The sequence below is a fragment of the Ceratotherium simum genome, chromosome 2 (genome assembly GCF_057802395.1).
Source record: "Ceratotherium simum simum isolate JZ-2026a chromosome 2, ASM5780239v1, whole genome shotgun sequence".
Classification (NCBI taxonomy): Eukaryota; Metazoa; Chordata; class Mammalia; order Perissodactyla; family Rhinocerotidae; genus Ceratotherium; species Ceratotherium simum.
In genome coordinates, this window is record NC_141901.1 from 71,113,406 (window position 1) to 71,133,452 (window position 20,047).

Below are 20,047 nucleotides of genomic sequence, written 5' to 3' on the forward strand. Positions count from 1 at the left end.
GGAGGGTAGTTAAAGAGTACAGCTTTCAGACAGAGGTCAAACTAAAGTGACCATCAATTCTGTATAGAAGTAAGGAACAGAGAAGGACTACTAAAACACTGAGGGAAAAAAAAAAAAAAAGTTAAAAAATGGCAGTAAGTACATACTTATCAATAGCTACTTTAAACGTCAAAGGACTAAATGCGCCAATTAAAAGTGATAGGGTGGCTGACTGGATAAAAACAAGACCCATATATATGCTGCATACAAGAGACACACTTCAGACCTAAAGACACTCACAAACTGAAAGTGAAGGGATGGAAAAAGATACTCCACGCAAATGGCAATGAAAAGAAAGCTGGGGTAGCAGTACTCATATCAGACAAAATAGACTTTAAAACAAAAACTGTAAAACGAGACAAAGAAGGGCATTACATAATGATCAAGGGAACAATCCAACAAGAGGATATAACACTTGTAAATATCTACGCACCCAATGTAGGTGCACCTAAATATATAAAGCAATTATTAACAGACATAAAAACAGAAATAGACAGTAACACAATAATAGTAGGGGACTTTAACACTCCACTTACACCAACGGATAGATCATCCAAACAGAAGATCAATAAGGAAACATTGGCCTTAAACGACACACTAGAACAGATGGACCTAGTAGATATATACAGAGCATTCCATCCAAAAACCGAAGAATACACGTTCTTTTCAAATGCACATGGAACATTCTCCAGGATTGATCACATATTAGGCCACAAAACAAGTCTCCATAAATTTAAGAAGATTGAAATAATACCAAGCATCTTTTTCTGACCACAACGGTATGAAACTAGAAATCAACTATAGGAAGAAAATCAGAAAAGCCACAAATACATGGAGATTAAACAAAATGCTACTGAACAACGATTGGGTTAACGAAGAAATCAAAGAAGAAATCAAAAAATACCTGGAGACAAATGAAAATGAAAATACGACATGCCAGAATTTATGGGATACAGCAAAAGCGGTTCTAAGAGGGAAGTTTATAGCAATACAGGCCTATCTCAACAAACAAGAAAAATCTCAAATAAACAATCTAACAATGCACCTAAAGGAACTGGTAAAAGAAGAACAAACAAAGCCAAAAATCAGTAGAAGAAGGGAAATAATAAAAATCAGAGAAGAAATAAATGAAATAGAGACCAAAAAAACAATAGAAAAAATTAATAAAACCAAGAGCTGGTTCTTTGAAAAGATAAACAAAATTGACAAACCTTTAGCTAGACTCACCAAGAAAAAAAGAGAGAAGGCACAAATAAGTAAAATCAGAAATGAAAGAGGAGAGGTTACAACAGACACCTCAGAAATACAAAAGATTATAAGAGAATACTATGAAAAACTATATGCCAACCAATTCGACAATCTGGAAGAAATGGATAAATTCTTAGAATCATACAACCTTCCAAAACTGGATCAAGAAGAAGTAGAGAATTTGAATAGACCAATCACCAGTAAGGAGATCGAAACAGTAATCAAAAACCTCCCCAAAAATAAAAGTCCAGGACCAGACGGCTTCCCTGGTGAATTCTACCAAACATTCAAAGAAGACTTAATACCTATCCTTCTCAAACTCTTCCAAAAATTGAGGAGGGGGAAGCTCCTAACTCATTCTCTGAAGCTGACATTACCCTGATACCAAAACCAGACAAGGACAACACAAAAAAGAAAATTACAGGCCAATATCACTGATGAACATTGATGCGAAAATCCTCAACAAAATACTAGCAAATCGCATACAACAATACGTTAAAAGATTATACACCATGATCAAGTGGGATTTATTCCAGGGATGCAGGGATGGTTTAACATTCGCAAATCAATCAACGTAATACACCACATTAATAAAATGAAGAATAAAAATCACATGATCATCTCAATAGATGCAGAGAAAGCATTTGACAAGATACAGCATCCATTTATGATAAAAACTCTGAATAAAATGGGTATAGAAGGAAAGTACCTCAACATAATAAAGACCATATATGAGAAACCCACAGCTAATATCATCCTCAATGGTGAAAAACTGAAAGCTATCCCTCTAAGAACAGGAACCAGACAAGGATGCCCACTGTCACCACTCCTATTTAACATAGTATTGGAAGTCCTAGCCAGAGCAATCAGGCAAGAGAAAGAAATAAAAGGGATCCAAATTGGAAAGGAAGAAGTGAAACTGTCACTATTTGCAGATGACATGATTTTATATATAGAAAACCCTAAAGAATCCACCAGAAAACTTTTAGAAGTAATAAACGAGTATGGTAAAGTTGCAGGATACAAAATCAACATACAAAAATCAGTTGCATTTCTGTACACTAACAACGAAGTAGCAGAAAGAGAAATTAAGAATACCATCCCATTTACAATCGCAACAACAAGAATAAAATACCTAGGAATAAACTTAACCAAAGAGGTGAAAGATCTGTACACCGAAAACTATAAAACATTTCTGAAAGAAATTGAAGAAGACACAAAGAAATGGAAAGATATTCCGTGCTCTTGGATTGGAAGAATTAACATAGTTAAGATGTCCATACTTCCTAAAGCCATCTATAGATTCAATGCAATCCCTATCAAAGTTCCAACAACATTTTTCACAGAAATAGAACAAAGAATCCTAAAATTTATATGGAACAACAAAAGACGCCGAATAGCTAAAGGAATCCTGAGAAAAAAGAACAAAGCTGGAGGTATCACACTCCCTGATTTCAAAATATACTACAAAGCTATAGTAACCAAAACAGCATGGTACTGGCACAAAAACAGACCCACAGATCAATGGAATAGAATCGAAAGCCCAGAAATAAACCCACACATCTATGGACAGCTAATCTTTGACAAAGGAGCCAAGAACATACAATGGGGAAAAGAAAGTCTCTTCAACAAATGGTGTTGGGAAAACTGGATAGCCATATGCAAAAAAATGAAAGTAGACCCTTACCTTACACCATACACAAAAATTAACTCCAAATGGATTAAAGACTTGAATGTAAGACCTGAAACTGTGAAACTTCTAGAAGAAAACATAGGCAGTACGCTCTTCCACATCAGTCTTAGCAACATCTTTTCAAACACCACATCTGACCGGGCAAGAGAAACAATAGAAAAAATAAACAAATGGGACTACATCAAACTAAAAAGCTTCTGCACAGCAAAGGAAACCATCAACAAAACGAAAAGACAACCTAACAATTGGGAGAAGATATTTGCAAACCATACATCTGATAAGGGCTTAATCTCCAAAATATATAAAGAACTCATGCATCTTACCAACATAAAAACTACCAACCCAATTAAAAAATGGGCAAAAGACCTAAACAGACATTTCTCCAAAGAAGATATACAGATGGCCAACAGACACATGAAAAGATGTTCAAAATCACTAACTATCAGGGAAATGCAAATCAAAACTACAATGAGATATCACCTCACGCCCGTCAGAATGGCTATAATTAACAAGACAGGAAACAACATGTGTTGGAGAGGATGTGGAGAGAAGGGAACTCTCATACACTGCTGGTGGGAGTGCAAACTGGTGCAGCCACTATGGAAAACAGTATGGAGATTCCTCAAAAAATCAACGATAGAACTACCACATGATCCAGCTATTCCACTGTTGGGTATTTATCCAAAGAACTTGAAAACACCAATTTGCAAAGGTACATGCACCCCTGTGTTCATTGCAGCCTTATTCACGATAGCCAAGACTTGGAAGCAGCCTAAGTGCCCATCAAGGGACGAATGGATAAAGAAGCTGTGGTATATATACACAATGGAATACTACTCAGCCATAAGAAACAGCGAAATCCAGCCATTTGTGACAACATGGATGGACATTGAGGGTATAATGCAAAGTGAAATAAGTCAGAGGGAGAAGGTCAAATACCGTATGATTTCCTTCATTAAGTAGTAGATAATAACAACAATAAACAAACACATAGGGACACAGATTGGATTGGTGGTTACCAGAGGGGAAGGGGGGAGGGAGGAGGGTGAAAGGGATAATTCGGTACATGTGTGTGGTGATGGGTTGTAATTAGTATTTTGGTGGTGAACATGATGTAGTCCATGCAGAAATAGAAGTACAATGATGTACACCTGAAATTTTTACAATGTTATAAACCAATGTTACTGCAATAAACAAAAAATTTAAAAAAAAAAAAAAAAAAGAGAAAAGATCAATGAAACTGAGAACTGGCTTTTTAAAGATTTTATTTATTCATGTTTTTCCCCCCAAAGCCCCAGTAGATAGTTGTATGTCGTAGGTTCACATCCTTCTAGTTGCTGTACGTGGGACTCGGCCTCGCGTTGGACGGAGAAGTGGTGCCTCGGGGCGCACCCGGGATCCGAACCCGGGCCGCCAGCATCAGAGCGCACGCACTCAACCGCTAAGCCACGGAGCCGGCCCAGAACTGGCTTTTTAAAAAGATAAACAAAATAGACCAACCTTTAGCTAGACTCACCAAGAAAAAAAGAGAGAGGACTCAAATAAATAATGTCAGAAATGAAAGAGGAGATGTTACAACTGATATCACAGAAATACAAACAATAAGAGACTACTATGAACAATTATACACCAATGAATTAGACAACCTAGAAGAAATGGATAAATTCCCAGAAACATACAACCTATCAAGACTGAATCATGAAGAAACAGAAAATCTGAACAGACCAATTACTAGTAAGGAGATTGAATCAGTAATCAAAAACCTTTCAACAAACAAAAGTCCTAGACCAGAAGGCTTCACTGATGAACTCTATCAAACATTTAAAGAAGAATTAATACCAATCCTTCTGGGGGCCAGCCCCGTGGCTTAGTGGTTAAGTGCACGCGCTCTGCTACTGGTGGCCCGGGTTCGGATCCCGGGCGCGCACCAACTCACCACTTCGGCCATGCTGAGGCCACGTCCCACATACAGCAACTAGAAGGATGTGCAACTATGACATAACAACTATCTACTGGGGCTTTGGGGAAAAAAAAGGAGGAGGATTGGCAATAGATGTTAGCTCAGAGCCGGTCTTCCTCAGCAAAAAGAGGAGGATTAGCACGGATGTTAGCTCAGGGCTGATCTTCCTCACAAAAAAATTAAAAAACAAAAGAATTAAAAATACCAATCCTTCTTAAACTCTTTGAAAAAACAGAAAAGAAGGGAACATTTCAAACTCATTTTATGAGGCCAGCATTACCCTGATACCAAAACCAGACAAGGACACTACAGGAAAAGAAAATTATAGGCCAATATCCCTAATAAATGCAAAAATCCTCAACAAAATATTAGCAAACCAAATTCAACAATACATTAAAAAGATCTCACACCATGATCAAGCGGGATTAATTCCAGGGATGCAAGGATGGTTCAACATCTGGAAATCAATCAATGTGATACCACATTAACAAAATCAAGGATAAAAATCATATGATCATCTCAATAGATGCAGAAAAAGCATTTGACAAAATTCAATATCCATTCATGATAAAAACTCCCAACAAAGTGGTATAGAGGAAACATACCTCAACATAATAAAGGTTATATATGACAAGCCCACAGTTAACATCATACTCAATAATGAAAGGCTGAAAGCTTTTCCTCTAAGATCAGGAACAAGACAAGAATGCCCATTCTCAACAGTTTTATTCAACACAGTCCTGGAAATCCTAGTCAGAGCAATTGGGCAATAAAAAGAAATAAAAAGCATCCAAACTGGAAAGGAAAAAGTAAAACTATCTCTATTTGCAGATGATGACATGATTTTATATACAGAAAACACTAAAGACTCTACCAAGAAACTGTTAGAATATCTAAACGAAGTGAGTAAAGTTGCAGGATACAAAATCAATATACAAAAATCAGTTGCATTTCTCTACATTAGTAATGAACTATCAGAGAAATTAAGAAAACAATCCCATTTACAATTGATTCAAAAAGAATAAAATACTTAGGAATAAATTTAACCAAGGAGGTGGAAGATCTGTACACTGAAAACTATAAGACATTGATGAAAGAAATTGAAGAAAACACAAATAAATGGAAAGATATTCCATATTCAATGGATTGGAAGAATTAATATTGTGAAAATGTCCATACTACCCAAAGTGATCTATAGATTCAATTCAACCTCTATCAAAATTCCAATGGCATTTTTCACAGAAATAGAACAAACAACCCTAAAATTTGTATGGAAGCACAAAAGACCCCGAATAGCCAAAGCAATCTTGAGAAAGAAGAACAAAGCTAGAGGCATCACATTTCCTGATTTCAAACTATATTACAAAGCTATAGTAATCAAAACAGTATGGTATTGGCATAGAAATGGACATATAGATCAATGGAACAGAATAGATAGCCCAGAAATAATCCCACGCACATATAGCCAATTAATTTATGACAAAGAAACAAGAATATACATCTTCAATAGATAGTGTCTTCAATAAATGGTGCTGGGAAAACTGGACAGCCACATGCAAAAGAATGAAACTGGACCACTATCTTACACTATACACAAAAATCAACTCAAAATGGATTAAAAACTTAAATTTACAACCCGAAGCCATAAAACTTCTAGAAGAAAAAATAGGAGTAAGCTTCTTAACATAAGCCTTGGCAATGATTTTTTGGATTTGACACCAAAAGCAAAGGCAACAAAAGCAAAAATAAACAAGAGGGATTATATCAAACTAAAAAGCTTCTGCACAGCAATGGAAACCATCAATAAAATAAAAAGGAAACCTATTGAATGGGAGAAAATATTTTCAAATCATATATTTGATAAGGGGTTAATATCCAAAATATATAAAGAACTCATACAACTCAATAGCAAAAAAACAAACAATCCAATTAAAAAATGGGCAGAGGAACTGAGTAGACATACAAATGGCCAATAGGTACATGAAAAGGTGCTCAACATCACTAATCACGAGGGAAACACAAATCAAAACTGCAATGAGATATCACCTCACACCTGTTAGAATGGCTATCATCAAAAAGACAAGAAATAATAAGTGTTGGTGAGGATGTGGAGAAAAGGAAACACTTACACACTTTTGATAGGCATGTAAATTGGTGCAGCCTCTATGGAGAATGGTATGGAGGTTCCTCAAAAAATTAAAAATAGAACTACCATATGATCCAGCAATTCCACTTCTGGGTATATATTCAAGGGGAATGAAAAAGGATACTGAAGACATACCCTCACTCCCACGTTCACTGCAGCATTATTACAATAGCCAAAATACGGAAACAACCTAAGTGTCCGTCAACAGATCAATGGACAAAGAGGATGTGGTGTATAAATATATATACACAACAAAACACACAATGTGCCATTTGGGACAACAGGGATGGACCTTGAGGGAATTATGCTAAGTGAAATAAAACAAACAGAGAAAGACGAATACTGCATGGCACAACTTGTATGTGGAATCTTAAAAAAAAAGAGTCCAACTCAGAAACAGCAAGTAGAAAAGTGGTTGCCAGAGGCTGGGGAGGTGGGGGAAATAGGAGAGGTTGGTAAAAGAATACAACTTTTCAGCTCCAAGATGAATAAGGTCTGAGGATCTAATGTACAACATGGTAACTACAGTTGGTAACACTGTATTGTATAATTGAAATCTGCTAAAAGAGTGGAACTTAAATGTTCTCATGCCCCTCCAAAAAAAAGTTTGTTTCAACATTTACAAATTATTTCTCCCGTGGTAATATGATATACATCTTATTAATAATTCCCAAATTCAATGTCTTCTAAATAAAATGCTTTTATTCAAACAGGTCAATATTTGGTCATACAGTCTTCTACAAACTGCAAGGATGGAAAAATAAGTCACAAATTCACTTTTTTATAGATATGCTTTATGTACTTTAATACATATACTTACTTTAATAAGTAATGCTTCATTTGTAGCTTCAATTACTTCATTCCTGTCTTGGACTTGTTGATGTAAATTGCTTACAGTGTCCTGAGCTTCTTCTAATTCCAGTTTTGCCTTCTCTAACTGTTCATTTAGTTGTTGAACAGAAGACTTTTGAGAATCAGCAGAAATCTTCCACTTTGCATGGTTCTCCTGATGTGAAATCATCTAATGAAAATTGAAAAAGGAAATTTGAAGAGGAAAAGAAGAAAATTGAAAAGGAAAAGAAGAAAAAGAAAATAGGGTGGAGTTGGTTTCAACACTCTAATACTTTCCACTTAAATGAAAGTAAATTTTGTTTATAGTTACAAAGATCTGATTTCTCGACAAATATACTAGAGGGAAAAAGGGGGAAAAGAAACCTTTAGTTTTAAATTTACTTAAGAACTGTTAACCAAATACAGTGGATAGTTTTTGGATCCTAATTTGAACAAATCAACTATAAAGACTTTTTTGGGGGGAGGCAGATTAGCCCTGAGCTAACATCAGTTGCCAATCCTCTTCTTTTTGCTGAGGAAGACGGGCCCTGAGCTAACATTCATGCCCATCTTCCTCCACTTTATATGGGATGCCGCCACAGCATGGCTTGACAAGCAGTGCGCGGGTGCGCGCCCAGGATCTGAACCCCAGGCTGCTGCAGCAGAGCCCGCGCACTTAACCACTACGCCACGGCATCAGCCCCAACTACAAAGACTTTTTTGTAACAATTGGGGAAATATGAACAATGATTAGATATTTGATGATATTAAGGAATTACTGTCAATTTTCAGGTGTGATGTGATAATGGTATTGTGGTTATACTTTTTTAAAATAGCCCTTACCTTTTAGAGATACTTATTGAAATGTTTACTGATGAAATAATGATGTCTGGGATTTGCTTCAAAATAATATGTGATATGTGGGGGAAGGGAAGAAGGGAAGTGAGTGACTTAAAGATATAGTGACCACTTCCAAGTCTGCCTATGACTGTCTGGGTTTTTATGACTGTCTGGATGAAGTCAAATTGGCCATGAGTTGATAATTATTGAAGTTGAATAATATATATATGAGGATTTATACCATTCTCTCTACTTTTGAATATGTTAAAAATTTTCCACAATAAAAAGTTTTGAAAAAGCTCATCATTCTTACAGAAAAAATCAGGAGTTCTGCAATTAAGTGACTTTTCCGACAATTCTGAAACCTGTATTTTAAAAAACACTGTTAAAAATTATTGATCCTTTTTCTAACTCTCTATTACTTTGATGACATATTCTGTCATTTTTATATTCACACAACATAGATGCTTTCAAAATAAATCTTTGTCAAGTATCAAAAAGGAGAAAAACGTTATATTTTTTGCGTTTTTTTTTTAATGTGTAAGTATTATTTTAATTACTCCTATTTGAAGGTCCTTATTTTTAGAGAACAGAAAGGCATTTTATTATCCACTCTTTCCATTCCTTAAAGTCTTCCACATGTTTTGGCAAATTCACATTATCCTCACTATGTTTCTCAGTGACTCCAGGTTTGTTGGCAGATTCGTCGTCAATCCACCTCACCAGCACTTTGTATCTTTCTATAATGTTGCGGCCAATCAGATGCTGCAACTTGTGTAAACAGATATGGCAAAGGTTTAGGGGGCTCTAGTCAGCTGCTTTCAAGTGGTTGAAGTCTTGTGTTAAGCATGCAAGCCACTGGCAGTGTCAAAGTCCAAATATGTGTCCAATCTCATGGGTTAAAGTCTTACAGAATTGAAGCAGCAAAACACTAGTCACTTCAGGAATGTAATACTTATCAAAAATTGAAGAGTCACTTGAAGATATTTTCTGCAGCTTCTTTACTTTGCTTTCATAGCGTGAGCTACAAAAACTGCCATACCTGGCAAAGCTAATATCCCAGACCATCTGTCAAAGTGGTCTGTCCAAAGACAAATTCCAGGGGTCTCTTGGGTAAAGAGCAATCATTGTTTTCCTACAACACAGAAGGCAGCTTTAGGTTTCTTCTCTTTTAAGAACTTTAGGATGTACCCTGCATGAATTTGTAGGTTTTCTGTGTTATCGTTGACTCTAAAGGAACACCTCACTGCAGAGACAGGAACCGGTTCTATGAGTTTTACTGTCAAGCCATAGAAAAATGTTTCACAGTAGCCCTTGAGCCATTTAATATATTCTTCACTGATAATTCTGGTGTTTCCTAGAGATCCAACGCACTGTATATAAATACTGCGTTTCTCTGGAGAGGGTGTCTTTCTGTAAGGATCATTGAAAAACTGTTCAAAGTCTTGGGGAGCCTCAACAAGGGAGGTGATCCAAATCTGATTGCAAATGAAAGGTCCAAACAGATCACTGTATGGCTGGAAGGCTTCATTCATCAAACACTGTTCCCCAGCACCTAACTTCTCCTATTGTGACTCGAGGGCTGGGTTCTTTGAGATGTGAGCTGTTTTTAGTGTCTGTTCAGAGTGCCATACTGTTTGCATAATGAGAGGTCTCTTCCATTCACATTGTGTTCCTATGGAGAGCTTTCATCCTTCTGTTTGAATGGGTCAAACAGCTGTTCCACCACAAGGCTTACAAGAGGGGCATATTTGGGCCTGGCTGGAAAAAGTGTTGTGCCAGGTGCCTTCACCCAAGACAGGCCTTGATGCCACCCACTGCAGCCCCTGTGCGCATGCCCATATTATATACTTTTATATCATATACATAAAATATTAGTACCAAATATTAAACAGCAATACTAGAACCAATTTTTACAATTCATTTTATGTACTATCTGCTTATAAATTATTTAGGTGTCTCACAAAACTAAAAATAAAAAATTGGATAATTAAATGGTGCCGGCCCGGTGGCATAGCAGTTAAGTGCACGTGCTCTGCTTTGGCGGCCCGGGGTTCACAGGTTTGGATCCTGGGTGCACACCGATGCATCGCTTGTCAAGCCATGCTGTGGTGGCGTCCCATATAAAGCAGAGGAAGATGGGCACGGATCTTAGCCCAGGGCCAATCTTCCTCAGCAAAAAGAGGAGGATTGGCATCAGATGTTAGCTCAGGGCTAGTCTTCCTCATACACACACAAAAAATTGGATAATTAAAAATAACAGTAGAATAGAGACCATACAATAAAAGTGTAATGAGTGGTTGCTGGCAAACACTTGAGATGGACTAATTATTAATGAGGTCACTAAGTTGAGCAACTAATATCAATTAAATAATTATGCTGAATCCCACAGCATTCACCTTTGTCTCTAAAGGCCAAAGATTGTTATCTCTTGGCTGAGGATTAAATTTATCTTGCAAATGTGTTTTGTTTGGCAGACACAATGTTTTCTAAGAGATCTGAATCTAAATCCATTTAAGCAAGACATGGTGACCACAAGCCTGACCAAACCCTCACAAAGATGTTACTAAACTCCCTTGAAAGGAGTTTAATATAAATGTGTTTGCAACCCTTGCCATATAGAAAAATGCCTTATTAAAACTTCATAAGTAATTCATTTACAACTTATACATAAATCTTGGATAATATCTTCAAACATAGTTTTAAAAAATATAAGAAACACTATTTCTCCATGCCCATTTCTATAAAGGCTCAGGACATACTGATAGATAAAAGGCAAAGTATCAGGTTCTGGTATTGCCTCTCTATCTAACTTACAATCAGAACAAATGTTGGAAAATACAAAGCATTACAGATTCACATCACATGAAACTGTTTATATTGGTTATTAAATACCTCCAGTTAGTTTTGGCAAGTGTTATTTTATAACCAATGATGATGATGATGATGTGCCAGGCTCTGGTGTAAGCACTTCAACTAGATTAATTCATTTAATCCTCAACACAGTTTTATGAGATAGATATTATTATATCCATTTAGACAGAGATGATAAGTTAATTGCCCAAGGTCACATAAGTGCTAAATGATGAGCTGAGATTTGGAACCAGACTACCCAGCTCAAGAATTCTTGCTCTTAATACAGTATATTAGTTCACTGGATACGAACTTAAAGTTATATGTTTAGGCTACCAGAAATGAAGACCACAGTGTGTTATTCTATTACGAACATTTAAGAGCTAGACTTGTACTTTTGTCCAGATAGGTTAACCCACTTTAGCAGGGAGTAATAGAACAAATTAAATTTTTCTTTACCTCCATATGATAAGCTTCTTTGAGAGATTCTACTTCTGCTGACAATTTCTTGATTTCTGCTTGCATTCTTGCTTCTAAATGAGCTTCCCGTACTTGAGAAGCCCCCAATTCTTCAGCTAAATGGTTTCCATGAGCTTCCTTAAAAATGACACATTAAGTAAAGGCTATATAACTTGTTTATTTGATTATTATAGCTAAACCTATCTAGTGCATTTATGGAAGTACTTGTAATCTTTTAGAATATTATATAAACACTCATACACAAAGTTAACTTATTAAATGGTACACTTTAAAATCTAGATATTTAAGAGACTAATAATGGGAGAGCATTAGTATATTATTTGTTATCGTAATATAATAGAAATTCACTAACCAATGCTTTCTGTAAAACAAACTAATAACCACAGCATGCTGAACTTTGGCAGTTAATGGTCTACTCTTAGGAATGCCCATGCATTTCTCTTTTTTTTTTGGTGAGGAATATTGTCCCTGAGCTAACATCTGTGCCAACCTTCCTCTATTTTTATATGTGGGACGCCACCACAGCATGGCTTGATGAGCAGTGTGTAGGTCCACGCCCAGAATGCAAACCTGCAAACCCCAGGCTGCCGAAGCGTAGCACACAAACTTAACCACTACACCATCAGGCTGGCCCCACCTATGCATTTTTGCTCACCAGATGTGCTGTTTATCAAGAGTCACTTCTGTATTTATCCAAACCTATTTATGCTAGTTGTGCTTGTGATTGTAATTATGTAATTTTATTACACTTTACGAATATTGATGAAATATACATGCAAAAGGAAAGTTTTTATATGAAAACTAAGTTAACATGCTTTGAAACAGTTCAATGAGTAAGTACAAAAATTTGCTACCCAATTAGAAGCAGTCAAGATAGTTGTAAAATACTGTGGGGAACCCCCTAAAAAATATGAGATGCTATACTCTGATTTACAAATGTCTTTTAATTCTTCTTCCACTTTAAGGAAACTAAAATTGGAAACTATAGATGATGGAATATGAGTATGGTTTATGCAAGAAAGTCTAGGTAGAATTGCTATCAAATGACCCTACCCATACACAAAGAACCAAGATTTATTTGGTTCCACATTAAAAGATTAACACATGAATGTATATTTAGAGTTTTGGGTTAAAATACAATATTTTAAACTGTCATTTTTAAAACTTCCCCACTTTCACTCACTTTTTTGATTTATTGACAGCTTATCAGATAAAATCAATTGTACTATACTTAGATACTATTGATAAGGACAGAAATGAGATAAAAGTAGATAGCTTCCCTGTTCCTAGTAGAGTCCCAAATGCCCAACATATTCTAATAAAAATTCCCTATATATTCTTTATTAGTCTAACCATCCAGAAATGTGAATAAAAACATTGTTAGGTTAACTAAAATTAAACATAAAAATACTTTAATTAAATTCCTATATTGAATTAGTAACCATAATAGAAAGCAGAAAAATCATAAGAACTTTTCTAGAACACCAATAAACACATTTTTCTCCAAGTCTAAGTAATAACCCAAGTATACCAATCTAAATTTTTTGTATGTGCGTGAGGAAGATAGGCCCTGAGCTAACATCTGCCAATCATCCTCTTTTTGCTGAGGAAGACTGGCCCTGGGCTAAGATCCGTGCCCATCTTCCTCTACTTTATATGGGACGCCTCCACAGCATGGCTTGCCAAGTGGTGCGTCGGTGTGCACCCGGGATCCGAACCGGCGAACCCCAGGCCGCCGCAGCAGAGGCGTGCACACTTAACCACTTGCACCACCGGGCTGGTCCCCCAATCTAAATATTTTTAAGCCAAGTTGTTAACCTTCTACCAAATACTGGGGAAATACAATTTATATTAGTGCTCTTGCTTTCTAAAAGCACTTTCCTTCCCCCAGGGTTCTGGACAACATGTTTCATAACAGCTAAAATTTAAATTGTCAGTTTTCATCTATAAGAGTGGCCACAAATGTAAAAACTTTTACTCAAAAAAAGATTTATTAGCTTTATTTTTCTTCAAGTGATAGCTTAAACTCACTTGAAAGTCTAAAAGTGCTTTATAACTCAACTTATTGAAACCTAATTAGTTTGGCCAAAACTCAGTCCTGAGGGACTTCCTAGTTATATTACAAAGCTATGCTAAATACAACACAGTTTTTTTCCTTTTAAAAATTTTGGTAAAATATACATAACACAAAATTTACCACTTCAACCATTTTTAAGTGTACAATTCAATGGCATTAAGTACATTAACATTGTTGGGAAATACAATTAACTTTTGCAAGAACGATATTCTACAGTTCAAAAAAGTGAATGTTAAAATTTTTAAGATTTGCAGTAAGATAAAATTATTTAGGATAGGGATTACTTTTTCTTTAGACAGTTGCTTTATTTCCTCCAGTTCACTTGAGAGCCTTTCTATTTCTCTCTGTGCTTGGACTTGTTGACGACGAGCATCCACCAATTCTGTATGCGAGTGCTGCATCTGCTCCCGGGTTAGCCTCAATTCTTGCTCCAAATCTATGGCCTCCTTGTACTGAGTTGCAATGTACTGTTCCTGCTCTTTCATAACCTGAAATGCACAAGATATTTGTAGGTTTCAAAAAAAATGATACAGATAACCTATTTCTTATTCTGGTTTCTCTTTTAATAAGTGACTTTCCTCCTCCCAACTAAACCTCTGTAAAATTTAACATAAAATGAATATCACCCACTGTGAAATGATATTCAGAAAATGTTTTTTCTTTTTTAATGATAAGAAAACGACAAAGGTACTGCAATAAATCTGGGACTCAATGGTATATTTTGCATGACTTTAATATGCAAGCTGTATTATCTTTTATCATTATGAATGTAACATGACAAGATATATAATATAAAGAAAAAAGGTAATATTTGATTATGCATGTCAAAGATGGAGAATATAATATATTGACATGAATAATCAAAACCCACCATTAATCCACACAGCTGGTTAAGGTCGTGACCTTATTTTCCGTGAAAGTAAAATTTGTCACTGGACTGTTACTCCCTCTGATATACTTTTACATCACTCAGTTAAACCTCTAGTAAAGTTTTGTTTCATAGAGAAAAAAAAAACAGTGAAAGAAAGTTAGTTCTAACTTAGCTTGGTGAAGTAGGTTAGATTCTAGGTAATGACACTTGACTTTATGGCAATAAGAAGGAAAGAAACCAGTACAAATCACTAGGACCCTGATGTCTGGAGTGAGACCCAGGATCCAACTGTGTTGTCTATCAATATAAATCTCAAGTAAATATTTTTAGCCAGTCCTTATTAGGGAACATGAAATGACTGGGCCAGTACTCATTCCCCCCCCACCCACTGGGGCCCAAACTTGCTCTCAGATACCTTGCTTGATTTATGTATATAATTCAATAAATATTTATTCATGCTTACTTTGTGATATGTACTGTTCTAGGTGTTGAGGATACAGGAGTGAACAAAGGAGACAAAGTAGCTACCCTAATGGAATTTATATCCTACTAGAGGAGACAGATAACCAGTCAGTCAAACACAATAAAGAGCTACAGGTGAAGTTTTAAAGTTGAGTATAATACTTAAAAACAAGAAAAAGTTACATCTATGAGAGCTCTTAGAAGAAAATTCCCTTTTTAAAAAGGCAAGTGGGTGGAATAAGTTCACCAGTCAACACACATGCAAACTGATGATATGAAGTCATCAAACTGCATCTGGCAACTCAATGTACTTGGCTTCAATAATGTACAACTATTATCTGTTCATTTATTCTCTGCATAGAGTTCCTCAAGGACAAAGAAATGTATCTTATTAATATCTGATTTTCAGCTCTATTACATAGTAGGTTCTCAATAAATACTTGTTGATCAAGTGAGCATATATCGTGGATTTACTATGAGAGATACTATGCCAATGCCACTAGGGAATATAAAGATAAATAAGATGATGTCTTTGTCTATAATTAGAACATCAGAATAAAATATTTAAAAAGATCAAAGAAACTAACAGGTATCTGGCTAATTAAATAATTAGCCTAAAAATACTTATGGCACAGTTTCTGTATTCTAAAACCAATCAGTTTAAAACATAAAGATTTATATCACTCTTCAGACAATACTACTTGTTCCTTAGAAGGAAAATAATTTACTTACGCTTTCCATTTCTTTCATCTTTTGTTGTGTTCGTTCAGTTTCTTTTTTCAGTTGACTTATCTCCTGTTCATTTTGTAGTGTTATAAACTCTTTTTCTCGAAGCTGTTCTTTGGCATTTTGCAATTTTTCATTCAAACTTTCTACCTGAATTTTAAATTGAGCACTATTAACATAACTAAGGCAAAATAATTCTTTAACCATAACTGCAATCTAAGACAGTCAAGCTTTAAACATGTATATCTAAAACGGCAAAATATAAAAATGAGTTTTTAAGAAAACTGTAACAGCCATAAACATCAGAATCCTTGTGCCTAATAATATGCTTATATGTATAACAAAAATGAACTAAAAGAGATGAAAGTCTCAATCACATTTGTACAAGAAAAGAAAATCAGGATATATTAAAACAACAAATGTTACATGGCCTTACAAATAATTTTGTAGGTAATACATGCACAAGGTAAAAAATATAGTTAGTGGAAAACAAAATCACTTTCCCACTGTATTCCTTCCTTAGAGGCAACCACAGTTAACAGAATTACTTGCAAATCCTTCCAGAGATATTTTATACATATCCAGACATGCACACATTATGATAAATATGTAGATACATTGATACAAGAAAAATTATACTCAAAACAATATTAAGAGGGTAGTCATCAGGGGCTGGGGAGTGGAGGAAATGGGGAAATGTTGGTCAAACGGTATAAAGTTTCAGTTACGCAGGATGAGTAAGTTCTGGAGATCTAATGTACAGCATAGTGACTATAATTAGTAATACTGTACTGTATACTTGAAATTTGCTAAGAGAATAGATCTTAAGTGTTCTCATCAACAACAACAAAAAGGAACTGTAAGGTGATGGATAATGTTAATTAGCTTGATTATGGTAATTATTTCACAATATACATATATCAAAACATCACATTGTACACCTTAAATATGTATTATATTTATTTGTCAATTATACCTCAGTAAAGCTGGGGAAAAAATTAAGAGGAAAAAATGAATGTAAAGTAGCATGTATAAAATAATTAAAATTGTGTAGTATTTTTATTGTATGTATCTACTAAAAAGCCATATTATGTAAATAATGGAGGCTTACAGTTAAGGAGTTATTTTTTTTATTTTTATTTTTATTTATTTATTTATTTATTTTTGTGAGGAAGATCAGCCCTGAGCTAACATCCGTGCTAATCCTCCTCTTTTTGCTGAGGAAGACCAGCTCTGAGCTAACATCTATTGCCAATCCTCCTCTTTTTTCCCCCCAAAGCCCGAGTAGATAGTTGTATGTCATAGTTGCACGTCCTTCTAGTTGCTGTATGTGGGACGCGGCCTCAGCATGGCCAGAGAAGCGGTGTGTCGGTGCGCACCCGGGATCCGAACCTGGGCCGCCAGCAGCAGAGCGCGCGCACTTAACCACTAAGCCACGGGGCCGGCCCTAAGGAGTTATTTTTTAAACAATTTAAAATATGTAATTTTTTATAATTTACCTGTTTGTTGCATTCCTTAAGTTCCAATTCTGATTTCTCCAGAGTACCTTCTAATTTAATTATTTTCTGTTCCATTTCTCCCCTGTGCTCACGAATAGTCATATCCAAATGTGTAACCTAAATACAAAAGTAACATTAAATGGTTGTTTAATTTTATTCTAATGTGAAAAACTGTGTGCTTGGAATGTGTTTTAGAATTGTTTATAGTAGGTATAACTGAAACACAAATTCATCTCAAATAAATTATTAAAAAGAATGAGAAAAATAATCATTTCTTACTAATACTGGATCTTGAGTCCCATATATATTATAGATACTTAAAGAAAAGATATTATTATGTTCATAAACGACAAATAAAATGGTTCAGACTTCATTTTATGCTAGACAAAAGCTGTTAAATACAATACAACATAACAAAAATTGTGGGATGCAGCGAGACAGTGCTTGGAGGAAAATTTATAGCATTGAATGCATATATTAGAAAAGAAGAAAGATCCAAAATCAATAATCTAAGCTTCCACCTTGGGAAACTAGTAAAAGAAGAGCAAATTAAATCCAAAGTAAGCAGAAGAAAATAAATAAAAAAATTAGAGTAGAAATCAATGAAATTAAAATTAGGAAATCAATAGAGAAAATCAACAAAACCAGAAGCTGGTTCTCTGAAAAGATCAATAAAATTGATAAAGCTTCTAGCCAGACTAGCTTATAAGGAAAAAAAAAAGAGGACACAAATGACTAATATCAGAAATGAAAGAGGATACATTATTACAAATCTCATGGACATTAAAAGGATAATAAAGGAATACTATGAACAACTCTCAGCCCATGAATTTAATAAAACTAGATGAAACAGACCAAGTAGTTGAAAGACACAATCTGCCAAAAGTCACACAAGAAGAAACTGACAATCTGAATAAGGCTATATCTATTTAAGAAATTGAATCGATGATTAATAATTTCCCCAAACAGAAAGCATCAGACCCAGATGGGTTCACTGGTGAATTCTACCAAATATTTAAGGAAGAAATTATACCAATTCTCTACAAACTCATTCAAAAGAAAGAAGCACAGAAAATACTTCCTAACTCATTCTATGAGGCCAGCATTACCCTAACACCAAAACCAGACAAAGACATTATAAGGAAAGTAAACTACAGACCAATATCTTTCATGAACATATATGTAAAAATTCTCAACAAAATATTACCAAATCATACCCAACAATGTATAAAAAGAATTATACACCACAACAAATGGGATTTATTCTAAGTATGAAGGGCTGGTTCAACAAATGAAAATCAGTTATTGTAATCTATCACATCAACAGGCTAAAGAAGAAAAATCACATGATCAAATCAACAGATGCAGAAAAAGCATTTTTTTTTTGTGAGGAAGATCGGCCCTGAGCTAACATCTGCCAATCCTCCTCTTTTTGCTGAGGAAGACTGGCCCTGGGCTAACATCCACGCCCATCTTCCTCCACTTTATATGGGACGCCGCCACAGCATGGCTTGACAAGTGGTGTGTCAGTGCACGCCCGGGATCTGAATTGGTGAATCCCGGGCCGCCGCAGCGGAGCACATGCACTTAACTGCTTGCGCCACCGGCCGGCCCCAGAAAAAGCATTTAAGAAAATCCAACACCCATTCATGATAAAAATTCTCAGTAAACTAGGAATAGAGGGTAACTTCCTCAACTTGATAAAGAATATCTACAAAAAACCAACAGCTAACATCATACTTAATGCTGAAAAAATGTGAAGCTTTCCCACTAAGATCAGATGCAAGGCAAAGATATTTCCTCTCACCACTGCTTTTCAACATTGTACTGAAAGTCTTAGGTAATGGAGTAAGACGAGAAAAGGTATACAGATTGGGAAGGAAGACATAAAACTGTTTTTGTTTGCAGATGACATGATCATCTAGGTAGAAAATTCAAAAGATTTGACAAAAATTCCTGGAATGAATAATTGATTATAGCAGGGTTGCAGGATACAAGGTTAATACAGGAAAGTCAATCACTTTCCTATATACTAGTAATGAACAAAACAAATTTGAAATTAAAAACACAATATCATTTACATTAGCACCCCTAAAAAGGAAAAACTTAGGTATAAATCTAACAAAATATATACAAGACCTATATAAGGAAAACTACAAATCTGCAATGAAAAAAAACAAAGAATTAAATAAATGGAGAGACAGTCCATGTTCATGGATAGGAAGACTCAATATTGTTAAGACGTCAGTTCTTCCCAACTTGATCTATAGATTCAAGGCAATCTTAATAAAATCCCAGCAAGTTATTTTTTGGATATCAACA

The 20,047-nt window shown here is 35.3% G+C and overlaps 1 protein-coding gene and 1 pseudogene across 13 annotated transcripts in view; both read right to left on the reverse strand.

Annotated features, from left to right (window-relative positions):
• The window catches only part of CCDC18 (coiled-coil domain containing 18), a 115,964-nt gene that overhangs the window by 16,530 nt on the left and 79,387 nt on the right, over window positions 1–20,047 (reverse strand). For all 13 annotated transcript variants that reach the window (XM_087447296.1, XM_087447267.1, XM_087447260.1 and 10 more), the window contains 5 exons: window positions 17,726–17,842; window positions 16,233–16,376; window positions 14,452–14,655; window positions 12,070–12,207; window positions 7,907–8,107 (listed from right to left, as the gene is read on the reverse strand). In XM_087447296.1, coding sequence (XP_087303422.1) covers window positions 7,907–8,107; window positions 12,070–12,207; window positions 14,452–14,655; window positions 16,233–16,376; window positions 17,726–17,842 — 804 coding nt within the window. The remainder of the gene's footprint in view (window positions 1–7,906; window positions 8,108–12,069; window positions 12,208–14,451; window positions 14,656–16,232; window positions 16,377–17,725; window positions 17,843–20,047) is intronic.
• Window positions 9,310–10,519, reverse strand: LOC101405828 (archaemetzincin-2 pseudogene; annotated as a pseudogene).